General features: G+C 45.1%; 1 protein-coding gene across 2 annotated transcripts in view; it reads right to left on the bottom strand.

The window, feature by feature from the left end:
* LOC119163580 (mitochondrial sodium/calcium exchanger protein-like) overlaps window positions 1-13,892 on the bottom strand; it is a 100,730-nt gene that overhangs the window by 22,247 nt on the left and 64,591 nt on the right. For both annotated transcript variants that reach the window (XM_075889009.1, XM_075889010.1), the window contains exons 7-8: window positions 3,964-4,152; window positions 1,997-2,068 (exon numbers count right to left, since the gene is read on the bottom strand). In XM_075889009.1, the coding sequence (XP_075745124.1) occupies window positions 1,997-2,068; window positions 3,964-4,152 (261 nt within the window). The remainder of the gene's footprint in view (window positions 1-1,996; window positions 2,069-3,963; window positions 4,153-13,892) is intronic.

The raw sequence follows: 13,892 nt of genomic DNA, 5'->3' as shown, positions 1-13,892 counted from the left end.
GACTACCACTAGTAAGACACTTCGCCACGCGGGATCACTCAGATCATGAGCGAAAAAAGCCACTCTGTACCTAAGTGAAAACATAAGATTAATACCGTAAATAGATGCCTACGCAAGCACACTGTACCCTCGGACTGATCTACCGCTTTGCTTTCGATTGATTTATTCTGCCAACATCGACCAACATAAGGCTTCCAAAGCTACATAGAGAGGCGCCACTGCACTCATTTCGCCAGAACACTGCCACTCCTGCTTCGGCACAGATCTCTCGGATTGCATATGATTCGTCGCAATGAAACTATTGCGGACTAGCAGTGCTTCGTATGATGAGAAACGCATGCACACGTATCATCGCTGCAAAGTTCGCCGACAAATTGCCGGCAGCGTCTATCCACAGCAACGCATAGCTCGGCCGCACGAGCATCGGGCTCATACTTGGGCTTGGGTTACCTATACTGCCTAGAGCAAGGAGAATTTATACGTACACGACGGTGGTAGGACAGTCGGGTCCATACAGGACACCCAGAATTACGAGACGTAGTACGTGGCGACCACTGCAGGGCTTAGACGGGAGAGTACTTACGGCTCAGCAGATCAGAGTCACGTGATCTGGGCGTAAGCGTCATGTATGACGTAATGCTACCGCTGTACAATTTGACTGAAAGGATATGGTCTGCCTGGTGCTGCGTAAAGAATTGTTCGCACCTCCGACTAGCAGCGGTCGCGTGACCGAATTGCTCGCAAATGGCCGCTTTGATCGAAATGTTACTGCTCTGACTAAGCCGTTCAGAGCTCGATTTTTCAGTCACACGACTGTAGTCGCACAGGGATGAACCAATCAGTGCTGGAACAGGGTCACCTTGCGTTGCGAGGAAATAGCAACGCAAGAACACGTGGATTTTGTAAGGTGACCGGTATAAGCAGGTCACACTGGACCACTTCTCGCTATCTTGCCAGCATCACTAATGCGACGTGCCACTATCAGTTAGTGACGTCATATATAACGTTTCTGCACATTTCAAGTGATATCTTGCTTGTTTGGGTGCGAATATATGCTCGCATGCGGCAGGCGCGCGAGACCTCGAAAAAATAAAATTGCCGAAAAAGCGCGAGCAAATTCAAACTCTGCTGGTGCAAACAAACCGTTGACTCTTATCTTCAAAAACAGCAGCACAATCTATACACACAATCTAAGCACACATCGGCGCTGTCGGGGTGTTGAAAAGAAAATAAAGCAGCCACGGTGCCGTCCGCCATCTGAACAACTCAAATGCAGAGGCAAAAACGCGTGCGGTTATCGCGTCATTGTAATCAGCGAATGGAATTCGTGATTAGAACGCACGGCTGTGCTCCTAAAAGTGGAAAGCGTGATTGTGCAACGCAATCCTGGGCAGTACAGCACAGCGCCAAGTGATTGTAGATGCACAGATCACTGGAAGGCAGAACGAGCCCGTTCGATCACGTAGATCCTCAAACAGTTCTCACTGGCCGTGTCGATTATATGTGAACGTAACACGTCACTAGAGCTCCGACGATATCTCCTGCTAGATCTCAGCCAATCAGCGCCCACTGACAATGATCCTAACGACGTCTACAGATTGGACGGGAATACCGTAGAAAGCAAAGGCCCACGTTTAGTCGTTGTATTATCTCAAGATTAGGCAGCGAACGGATACTTTAAAGAGATCAGTCCAAACCAAAAGACAAAACAATGAAGGTGCTGCAACACTTCTTCGAAGAAACGAAGATTTGTGACGACTACTGAGCGGACAAAAGTTAAAAGTGAGCGTAACGCCTACGTGTTTGCTCTGCCCACGGGAGAACTTCTGCTCTCACCCATGTAGGGATGTATATATGTATATATGCTATTGTTTTTTAATTATTTTTCTTTATTTGTACCAATCAAGTGGAAAGGGGTAGCCGTCGCCAAGTAACGGTGACAAAAACTCCGTTTATTTTCTATTTCAATAAAAAAAAAGAGCAGCTCTTCGCTTACGTCGCAGGATGACGCCGTCGTAGTCCTCCGGCGCGCACTTGAACATACCACACTTCTGCTGGTCACCGGCGACTGCAAAGAGAAAACGCGTCACAGTGTCAGTATACACCACTGTCAGCATGTCAGTGCAGCAACACAAATTAACATAACGACAACTATCACTACTTTGAAAGTCCAACCGTCAAGATAGTTTCTTACTGATGTTAAGAAAACGCTTTACTGACAAAGACAATGCTTACGCCATGGGTTTTTTTTTTTTTTTACTGAGATAAAGAAAAGGTTCACGTCATTAGCAGTAAAACATAAGCTGACACTCTGACCGATTGCCTGTTTAGGTTGAACTCCTTCCTCGAGCAAGACTGCCCCGCCACGGTGGTCTAGTGGCTAAGGTACTCGGCTGCTGACCCGCAGGTCGCGGGATCAAATCCCGGCAGTGGCGGCTGCATTTCCGATGGAGGCGGAAATGTTGTAGGCCCGTGTGCTCAGATTTGGGTGCACGTTAAAGAACCCCAGGTGGTCAAAATTTCCGGAGCCCTCCACTACGGCGTCTCTCATAATCAAATAGTGGTTTTGGGACGTTAAACCCCACAAATCAATCGATCAATCGAGCAAGACTCGTGGAAAGAGTCCAACCCTCAGAGGCGAGTGGGACACAGAGCATGCTCGGACGAACAGCTGAGTTGAGTGCAGACGCGTTTGGGGTATCAGCGGTAACGAGTAGAAAATTAGTCAGTAGTATCAGCGTCATTAGAGGCGTTGAAAAAGTACAATGAACGGAAGTACACTGTTCGGGAAGTAACATCATCGGAGGAAAATAAGACCAACTTAAAAATTGCCAACCTATTGTGAACAAGGTCAGGGGAGTCAAAGCGTCTCTTTTTTTCATCCATTCTTTTTTTTTTTCAGTTTGGTGGTCGATGTTCGTCTGTTACGCTTTAAGAAGAAGTATCTTTGAAAAACAGGTCTTAATCAAGGAGAAATGAAACCCGAAAATGTAGCTGCAATGCTGTGGACTACAACAGACGCAAACAACATCTGGCTTTGACAAACAATTAATGTGTTTGTCCCGTTTCAAATACACTAAGAATTAAGAATATAAGTGTCATTACATTTAACCTCCGTGCATGTAAGATTGCCTTAAGGCACATAACGTGAAATGCGCGAAAACAAAAAGGATAACACAGAGCAGAATACAGAACAGAATAGCGACTTGTCCTGTGTTTTCTATTATGCATCATCGTATGTTTTTCACCCCTTTTCAAGTCATGAGTCCGAACAAAATTTCCCCAACTTTCCATTGTACTGTCTTGAGGCTAAGGCACCTAAGCTAATGCGGCTAGAGACAGAATAGTTGACGCAAATGAAGCATTCTTCGTTACCGACTACAGCGTCAAAACGACAAGATGATAAGGCTGACACTGAAAGCATAAGAACTTGTGTGAGAATGAATGCTGCACGAATTCTAGTAATAATCACAACAAAATTCTTTTCCGTGACGTTCCGGCCTCAGATCAGCCAATCAGAACGTATTACAGAGTGTTCGAAAGTGACATTTCTCATTGCTAGTGTAACCTGAACTTGCTGCCGTGTACTCACTGCATCTTTTGTAGAGATCTATCCGTATGGATCCTCGGGTTACATTAAGGAGAAGGCGTCGAGGTTCTGCAAGAAGCATGTCTTGGGATACCAAGAAGAGCACAGTCCGTACCCACAATATAAATGACGCAGGTCACGTGATCAGGAAGACGAGTATCAGATGTACGACCGCGTCCACGGATATGCACAGCGCGCGAGCATCCGGCCTTGCTCTGCGGGGCGACACCTTGCGGCAGTTGTGGCTCTGACGTGGGGTGCCGAAGAGCAATGCCGTAGGGGAGCCTACAGTCGGTCATGCAGGCTCCCTATGCACAAACACGGATGCACACGCAGGCAGTGATGATATGGAAACGAAGATGTGCCACACTCACCGTTTCCGGAAACGTCCCGAGCCGTGAAGAGTCCCTCCTTGAGCTTCTGCAGCAGTCCCTTGGGCGCCTCGACGACGGCTCCGGCCTTGACCACGGGGGTCTTTTCCTGGTCGGCCTTGGACATGCGCTGATAGACCAGCCTGCCCAGCACGACCACCAGGATGAACAGGATGTACAGCATGATGAAGCCTGCGAGAGAACATTCAACATTCATTCGACATTGTTTATTTGCGGGAAAGAAATACAGAATTTCCCCTGCAGGAGGCAAAGACTAAAGGCTAAAAGCCTGACGAGGTCTCACCCCGTACTGACCAAAACAGTCTGCATCAGTGACCTATACATTTACACATCAGCAACGTACAACTATATACATCGGTTACATATTTCACACACATTTACATATTTTATTGGTAGAAGATACTGACATGCCATAATATATTTTTTATATATTTAAAATAATCAAACATTCAGAACATGCATTTTTGCCATATACAAACAAAGGCACACATTTTAACACACGCCTCGTTCCACATAATATATAAACATTCAGAATACACTCAGTACTGAGAACAAACAAAAACACTGTTGGAGCCAATCGCATTTTAGAATCACAGGGAATAATCATAAAATTAACAAAAACAAAGCGGACAATTACTCTCACGTGTAAATGACTATGGGTACACAATGACGTCAGTCGATAAAAGAAGTGATTTAAAATGAGATTTAAATGGTTTAGATCTCACTGTAAAGTCTGTATTCGATTCGTGAAGGTTTAGTGACGGGAAACATCGAGGATTATCATGCACAGTGTTCTCGTCAAACCGACAGCTGAGAATACGGATCGACAGGGTGGAAGTGATTTTAAATGAAGAGATGAGAAAAAGTGAGCCCCGTAACTGTCTCTCAGGGGGAGGACACCTCAACAATAGTAGCTCACGAGGGATGGGGGTTGATAAGAGAATGAAAGGATAAGATTGAAGGGTAGAGAGATAGAGAGAGAGGAAGGAGAGAGCGAGGCGGTGGGACAGGAAGCGACGGGAGTAAGGAGAAGACAGGAAAGAAGGACACGGTTGCAGGAGACCGAGGACGGGGCACCACTGGCGAGAGCTTTTGTCGGCGTCAGGAAAGAGCGTAGGGCAAGACCAGTAGGCCAGAGCTACGCTGTCGTGGAAGGTCGACGTCAGGAGTTGGCGTAAGGCCAGCCCAGTCGGCCAGAGCTACGCTGACGTCGGAAATGGCGAGCGCGCAACCGGTCGGCACGGAATCCAGCGAGCGAGTCACGGATCGAGAGAGTATACCACGTAGACAGAAGCAGCGTCGTTCTGGAAATAATTATCGAGTAAGGTGGTGTGGGCATTAAACGACAAAAACTTGGAGGATGCTCGAGCTTCGCCTTCAAGAGTAGAACGTGATATATAGCGTAATCAAGCTCTGCGTGCGTTGCCTTCAAGCATGCCGCAAGAAGAGGAACGTTTGCACGCGTAGCATTGGCTGTTTCGAGCTATCCCATAATGTCTTCTTAGTGTGCAGTTGTAGAGTATGCAGAGTACACTTGGATCTGTGACACACATCCACGCTGGGTAATCGGTCAAGAACAGGATAGTTTTTTGTAATAGAATTCTTTAACGAGATATAGCTCTGTGTGTGCCCGCCATGCAGCGTGCCAGACACCCTGGCACACTTGCTTCTTGCATGCCAGTGTATTGCCAGACGTAATCTGCAACAACACACGACTGATAACGAAGCAGGACGGACGAACGAAGGCCTAACCAAAACGTGGGAGGCGAAGCTCGCACCTCGAGACCCTGGAAGACCAACAACAACTCGTCGCCAGGGCCAAGAGGGCAGTAGAAGCCAGAGAGGGTTCCTGGACTAAGGAGCCCTCCCACCTCAGCCTGACACCGTGCATTGCTCGGCGCAGGGTTTCGAAAATAAACGTTTACTTCTCTTTCTCTCTTTAACTAAAGATTAAATTTGGTTTATTCAACAAGACAAAAAAGAAACACGAAACCAGAATAATTTATACATGGAATAATATAATGTATACGCAGTTAAGTGACCACTACGCTACAGCATATAGTAACATAGTAAACGTTTATTATGTTACTCTATGGCTACAGTTCATTTTGTTAAGTAAACAAAGACGTTTGTGTAAGGTATTCGAAGTGTAATAATCTTACTGCAACTTTTCTGCAGTGTATACGCTTCCAGAAATGTCGCGCAAATTTTCAGTATTTGCATTTTTCTTCTACTGCTCTGTGAAGAAATATCTGAGTAAGTAATACGTTCTCTACGCAAGGTATACTTCGCGTGAAAATATTTTCGCGCCACTGGAGTTTTGCGAGAAGATATCACGCATTTGAGGTAGTTATCGGTCCACGTTGAAACGCAGTTTACACAACGAGGAGCTAGATTTATAAATCACCGCTATGTCTCAGTCTAAAGCAAACGAATACGGTTCTTTTGAGGCAAGTTTCATACTTATTATTTTTTGCTTTAAAGAGGAGGAGAATTTCATTATATCCAACAGTAATAAAAGTATTATTAAAAGTTTTATAACCCCCCTTCGTTGCTCCAAACGCCTCCCAGCGAAACTCCTATTATCAGAACACAGTGCACATAGACGAAGTATTAGGGAAATATGGCGGGCTTTCCTACCCCCCACCCCCCTCCTTAGCCACATTAAAAAAAACGATTCTGTAGCGGTGCTGCACATCAAAATGTAGCGCAAAAAAGTCACAACGGACACACAGGACACCACACCACAAGCGCTTGTCGTGTGCGGTTCTGTGTGTCCGTTGTGTCTTTTTTGCGTTAAATTACGATTTTCAGCACGTAATACTACGCATTAAGAAGCCAACGAGCTCAGTATGGAATAATCCGTGCGAATAGCATCGGCTATCTGGAGCAGACACGCAAGGGCATGTACCCTGCAACGCACATCGTCGGCTTTGCATTGTGCTACAAACAATGGGTGAGAACGATCTCGCCAGATGTTCCTTTGAGACGGAAAGTGAACAAAACACTGTTTCAGACATCTCGTAGCCTCGAACACAAAGAGATGAGCTTCAGTGTGCGTGTGGTAGAGCGCTACAGATCGTGCAGGGTGTGTTTTGTATGAAAAACAATCTAGGCAGGCTATTCTATCGTTGTACTGATACTGATTGGACACAGTATTCATGATCAAGGAATCACCAACATTTGTTATTACTGTATTAGTCAAAATTTACTACCATTCAGCAAGCTATTACTAAACATTTCTTTTTAAACTCTGCAGTCTGAAGACCGAGAAAGGGAGGGGCAGAAAACAAAACGTAGTGATTGAAATTGAACAATTTATACAACAGCCTATAGTAAGCATTACTACTAGAAGGCAAGCGTAAGCTATCAGACGCAATTATACATTCGTAGATAAAATCGGTAAAGTTTTATTGAACATATTAACAGTATTGCCTGCATTCTAAGTAATTTAGGTAGAATTTAGTAGCATTATAGTAATAACATAGCCAATGCAAGTCAACATCAGCCCTTATTTGTACTTATTTAACATAACACAGTGCTAACGAGTGCGGGAAATACGCCAGTAAGTATACGGTAGTTTGAGAGAGGTTTCCCGTCACTGCGCTGTCTTAAGAATCGCCTTATATTTTTTCGTCACAGTGTTTTTGTTATTATATGGGTTTTTACGTCCCAAATGTCACAATGTTGATGGAAGAGAACAATGAAAATATCGTGGTAAAAGAAAACTGAACTTGGTAGACCACGCAGCAGAAAAATCGGCATATTCTTTCTCTGTCACTTTCTATCTTTATTTTGGTTTGTTACGAATACTAGAAGCGAAAATGAATCGTCGTTGCGTAGGTTTAATCGCTGTACATAAGCATGGTGGAAAACTATACACACTTAGGCTAAATAAACACTTGTAGGCCGACCATAAGATGTTCACTGCAATGATAATGAAAACAGTCACTCAGTGTGACAATAGAATATGGCTGATTATTAAGGCGGAAAGTCTTAGGCACCTCATCAAATGCGAAAGGCGAGCGTTGGCGGACTCGGCGTCAACACGAGGAATACAAAAAATAATCACCACGGTGTGATGTCACTATAATATCACTCAGCGGGGCTATAGCGTCATCACGTGACATCTTCGCTTGGAGGAATGAGGGCCCTTTTCAGAGGCACAAGGAAACCACGCGAGAGAAAGAAAGGTAAGGGGGAAGGGGGGGGGGGGGTCAGATGAACTCTGAGAAGAAAAAAAAATGACTTTCGCGTTTTAGTCGCCCTTTTGCAAATGCGTAAGAGATCGTGCGGGATTCTTGATGATTAACTAAACTGCATTTTAGAAGAGTACGCACACAAATACACACACATACACACACACACACACACACACACACATATATATATATATATATATATATATATATATATATATATATATATATATATATATATATATATATATATATATATATCCAGTCAAAACGTCCTTGATCGAAACGTCGACAAATAAACAGTTTTTTAGAAACTTACCCCTTCTATATGCCCACAGACACCGACAAGGCGGTGTGCTCGAAAACCATTTCGGTCAAACCTGGGGCATTGGTCACCCTAACTTCCAAGCAAAGTATCAAAAATATGAAACAGACGAGTGCAAGCAGGACAAGCACCGGTATTGCTTGCATGGGTCCTTCCTTTGTATACTAGCTTCGCGTTGCCATTTAGTATGAGTTTCCATGGAAGCCCACCCGCAATGGTGGATGAAGGTTCGTGAAAAGAAAAAAACTAACATTAATCAACTTTTCTTTTCCACGAAACCCCAAAACATATCCATTCGTGCAGGCTATGACGGAAACCCGCAATGCTTTTTGTATTTTTTTTCTGGATGAGCGCTGAAGAAATAGGTACACTATACAGTTTCACCATGTTCTTTGTGCTGGTGAGTTGAACAACGAAACTGTATTCGACGTCAGAAAAATACGCAGTTGCCAGGTAAAGTGGAACAAACAGATATATCTGTGGCTCTTCGAAAACAATTCAACGAAAGATTTAAAAAAAAAAGACTGTGTTTTTGTCGCCACTGTCTCATCATTTGCGCAAGTTTGTTTTTCAAAGACACGGTTAAACTACATGAAAAATCACCTTGTTCGTCGCAGCGGCTCTTTAACCTTTGGTGTTATGCTATATAGGCTGAGTCACGGATGGAAAATGATTACATATTGTGAAAGCAATAAGAGACTTCTCTAATGAAGATTTTCATTGGTGCCGACCTCTAGTTATGACGGCGAGAAAGATGATGCGGCGAGCTGTCACGATGATGACCCTACAAATAACAAAACAAGAGAGAAAAGAAAAAAGCTGCCATGAATTTCGCCTGACCTGTCATGCGTGTGAGCTGTGAACTATGCTGCTATCTACCGGCAATGCATCTACTGGTATTGTGCGATCCACTCACTATAGCTCCTCCTTCAAGTCAGTATTTCGTACTGATAGGAGTTTTATGTTATCCACGGTTTGTTCGGAAACTATATAATAGGACTTTCTTTTAGACAAAACTCGGCAAAGGAGGAGGATATTCCTGTGCTGCTTGGGTTGCGCAGGGACTTAGCTACCAGCGCATTAGCCGTCTCCAAGTCTTTGCAGAGTGTAGATTCAGTTTAAGGCGAGCCCCTATCAAGGTACCTTGTCATCCCCAAAATGAATTTTGTTGGAGCAGCGTTATGCGCTCAAGTTTTACATCATATTGGTGAAGGGGAGTGTGATAGCCATGACCTAATCAAAATGGCTTATGGGAGTTATGTCACGGGGCAATCAAGTGATTTTAGAGGCACAAATTGTTTCGGGAACGAAGAGAGGAAGTTGAAGATGAGAAATGGTCAGTACACTCTTCAACTTCAAAAACGTCGAAACAATGGGTCAAACTACATTCATCTCATGGACTTCCTGGCGTAGCATGGCATCGCAAGGTTTCTCCAGCCACCTTATACAGCCCTCATGTCACTTTTTGAGGCTTCTTCCTCAATTCCTCGGCGAAGGGAAATTGTCATAAAAAGATGGCACCACGACTTAGTCCAGATCATTCAACAGGCCATATGGGATGCAAGAGCATTCCGGTTTCTGCGCTGAAGGAAGCCTTCAGTGATTGGCGGAGTTGCTGGAAACGCTGCGTTTGATGCAGAAGCGGCATATATCGAAAACTATTACGTCGACATGTCAGAGTAGTGAATATTTTCTTTCAGTCCTACTACTTTCCGGACAGACCTTGTATGATAGATTTGATGTTTCCCTTTACAGCTAGGACTCTTTCGAACCCGGTTCAGTCCTTGAAAATGGTGCTATGTTCACATGAAGCCCAAAAACAGTTTCGGAAATTAATTGGCCAATCAGCATGCGTCTGCACGTGCGATGATATTAGAGCAAACTCTCACACGAGTTAACTTCGAAACTCCAGGAAATAGTTTAATTACCTTAACTTTAAGTTCACTACAACAAACCTTCAATAGAATAAGGAACATGACAGAAGACGGGAGGCATCGAGTAAAAAGTGTAAAATGCGGTTCATTGATGGACACCAATATGTACACGAGTGCATGCTCCCTTACAATAGTGCTTAGTGTAAGAATGATGCGTGTGAACTAATTTTATACCTCGGCTTCACCTAGACACTTTACGGCAGTTCTCTAAATGAAACTTCGTCCCTATATTATTTTAATTGCATTCCACTTATGCCCCCCCCCCCTCCCCGCAGTGGTCTATAGTGGTTATGGCACTCGGCTGCTGACCCGCAGGTCGCGGGATCGAATCCCGGTTGCGGCGGCTGCATTTTCGATGGAGGCGGAGATGTTTGAGGCCCGTGTGCTTAGATTTAAGGGCACGTTAAAGAACCCCAGGCGGTCGAAATTTACGGAGCCCTCCACTAACTGCGTCTCTCACAACCATATACCATGGTTTTGGGACGTTGAACCCCAGGTATTATTAGTACTCCACTTATGTGAAAGACGCGGCCGACGCAGCAGGGAACCAAACCCACCGTCTCGCACTTGTGAGTTCAATCACATCTAACCCCGGTATTTACAAGCGCTCCTCGACTCAAATTTCGTGACGATAGTTATAGCGCGAGAACAAAACGACGACACAGAGACAAGAAGGACACGAAAGACACGAGCGCTAACTTCCAACTGAGTTTATTGCGCAGAGCACGAAAATATATAGAGGAGACAGTAACCATGTGACAAGAACCATGTGGCACAAAGATCAGAACATGAGTAAGAAAAAAAAAACAAAAAAAACAAAAACAAAAAATAAAGAACAAAAGCACAGAAAAACGGCAAAGAAAAATCTATAAGGAAAACGAAACAGAAAGGTAAAGATAGTATAACTACTTGCGCGCCCCGAAACCTTCCAGGAACCTGAGTTCCTTCTCGGACAGAGCCACGGAGAGAGAGAGAGAGAGAGAGAGAGAGAGAGAGAGAGAGAGAGAGAGAGATAAAGATGCAAGGAAAGGCAGGGAGGTTAACCAGACGCACATCTGGTTTGCTACCCTGCACTGGGGAAGGGATAAAGGGGAGAAAAGAGGTTGCAGAAAGATGAGAAGGTACACACAATCACGAGCACACTCGGGGAGCACACACAGTCTACAGGCGGTCGCTCAGGTTTGTTGACTTTAGGTAAAGTAGCAGTGCTTTAGTTGCTTTCTGCGCAACTGAGGCAGATGCTCAAGGTCCTAGTATCTTCTGCACACAAAATGGTCCGGGGTCAAGTCGATTCAAAACCATCCGAAGCTGGCATCGCTGTGTGTCGTAGCAAGCACAGCTGCACAGGACGTGTTCTATGGTCTCTTCAGCTCCGCAGTAGTCGCATGTAGGAGTGTCTGCCATACCAATGCGAAAGGAGTACACCTTTGTAAATGCAACACCCAACCAAAGGCGGCATAACAGTGTCGCATCGGAGCGGGAAAGTTGTGATGGTAGCTTTAGCTTGAGCGAAGGATCCAGTTCATAAAACTGACACCTTTGGAAGCTGGTAGACGACCAGAACGTGCGTGTGAGATCTCGAGCCAGCAGGTAAAGTTGTCTTGCTGCATCATTCCTTGATAGAGGAATCGGGATTACACGGGTTTCTTCATGGGCTGAGCGGGCTGCATCATCGGCTAATTGATTTCCGGTAATACCGATATGTCCAGGCAGCCATTGATATATAATATCATGCCCTCGTGCTAGAGCTTCATGATGGCAATGTCTTATTTCTTGTACAGAGCCACGGAGGGCTTGCTAATACAAGGCATCTGTTCGCGTGCCATCTGCGCGGCCTCGACAATGATCCGGGTGCGCTCATCTCTGTGCTTGTACAGCGTCGCTGTGTCCTTGAAGAGGGGCACACAATTGCACTCAGTGCAGTGCTGAGCAAGAAAACCATCTTTCCAGTTTCTAACATTGTTAGCGTGTTCTCTAAGCCGATCGTTTAGACACCTTCCGGTCGTTCCCACATAACAAGCACCGCATGAAAGGGGGGTCCTATAGACAACTTCCTGGGAGCGTGTCGTCGTTTTACTCTCGCGCTATAACTATCGTCATGCCATACCAACTAGCCCAAACTGCCACACTTCAAATTTCGTGCTTCACTTGACAAAGTTGAGCACTGCGCCGCTGCTCGACTGAAATGGACGCTGCGCTTCTCAACAATCGCTCCAGATTATCGCCGATATGCAGTGACTTGGTCTGCCAAGAGACGGCGCTCCCATCGATCTTTTCGTTGAAAATTGAAGGTGTGCAGATGCCGGTGTGTACGCCTGTGGAGTGTTTTGTTTATTTACTTTTTAAGTGCTTTTTTTTCTCTGGCTAGGGCAGATTAATCTGGCACGCCCGATACAAAGAGATCAGGCTCAAATCATCATCATCATCATCATCATCATCATCAAGTCAAGGTGAAGCGTTGAGTGAAGGGGCGTTCTAGAATACGGAGGTAAGAAACTCCATCGCAGTAATGAAACAAAGCGTCCAAGAAAAGGACGATCTCTTGAGAGCTAACACCGTCGTGCTATAGCAGGGCTGACGAAACTTTTTTTTTATCAGGCCAGAAAGAGAGGTATTTCCGGCATTCCTAATGATTGTCTCATCTTCCCAGCCCGAACTGTGATTGATGCGCAATTGTCAGTTACGACACTGTGAGCCCACACAATCGAAAAAAAAAAACAGACACCACGCGGCTGATGATAACAAGGCGCCGATTGTGAGTGCTTTGGTATATCTATACGGTGTGCGCACTGCGAGATGCGGGCGATACTGAAGCAGATTATCGAATACAGGCGCTTTATAGGTGGGATGATTTAATTACAAGTTCCGGGGTCACGTGCGTACCTTCGGAATCGATTCGCGATAATACGGAGCATTCAATCCTTTGAGGATAAGTGCAACCATTTACGAAACATTTATAGTTGTCGTAGAGGCGTTATAGCAATCTGAACGACATCTTGACCCCTCCGACAGACTCCGATGTGTAGGCAACGTACTTCAAGTCTCCCGAAAAGCTGAAGCGAGAGCTTGCTATAGGCCAAAAAGGACCCTGGCTCAGAATTTTACGATAATAATAAAAAAAAACAACTCGAAAGACGCTTGAGCTTCGCTTTCAGGTATACGGGACGCGTTAGTACATATATTGGAGCCACGTCGGCAACTCCTTCTCAGCCGCTAGCCTCGTTTCGCTTCTCGGTGCGAACCTCGAACGTGGAGCAAACCCTGTGCGCGAAACATGGGCTGATTCAAACTCTACTTGAGTGCCAAGTGCAACCACAGTTGCAAAGTGAACACATCACCATGATGCTTACCTTTCGCGATTCGAAAGCCACTTTGGGTCCTTAGGCAACCCGCGCGCTCGCCCGGCTGAACACTTTGTATACGCTGTTGCTGATAATGATAATTAACTATTAA

This window comes from Rhipicephalus microplus, chromosome 3 (assembly GCF_043290135.1).
Source record: "Rhipicephalus microplus isolate Deutch F79 chromosome 3, USDA_Rmic, whole genome shotgun sequence".
NCBI lineage: Eukaryota > Metazoa > Arthropoda > Arachnida > Ixodida > Ixodidae > Rhipicephalus > Rhipicephalus microplus.
The sequence above is the reverse complement of the archived record's forward strand: the minus strand, read 5'-3'. Positions and strand labels throughout refer to the sequence as shown.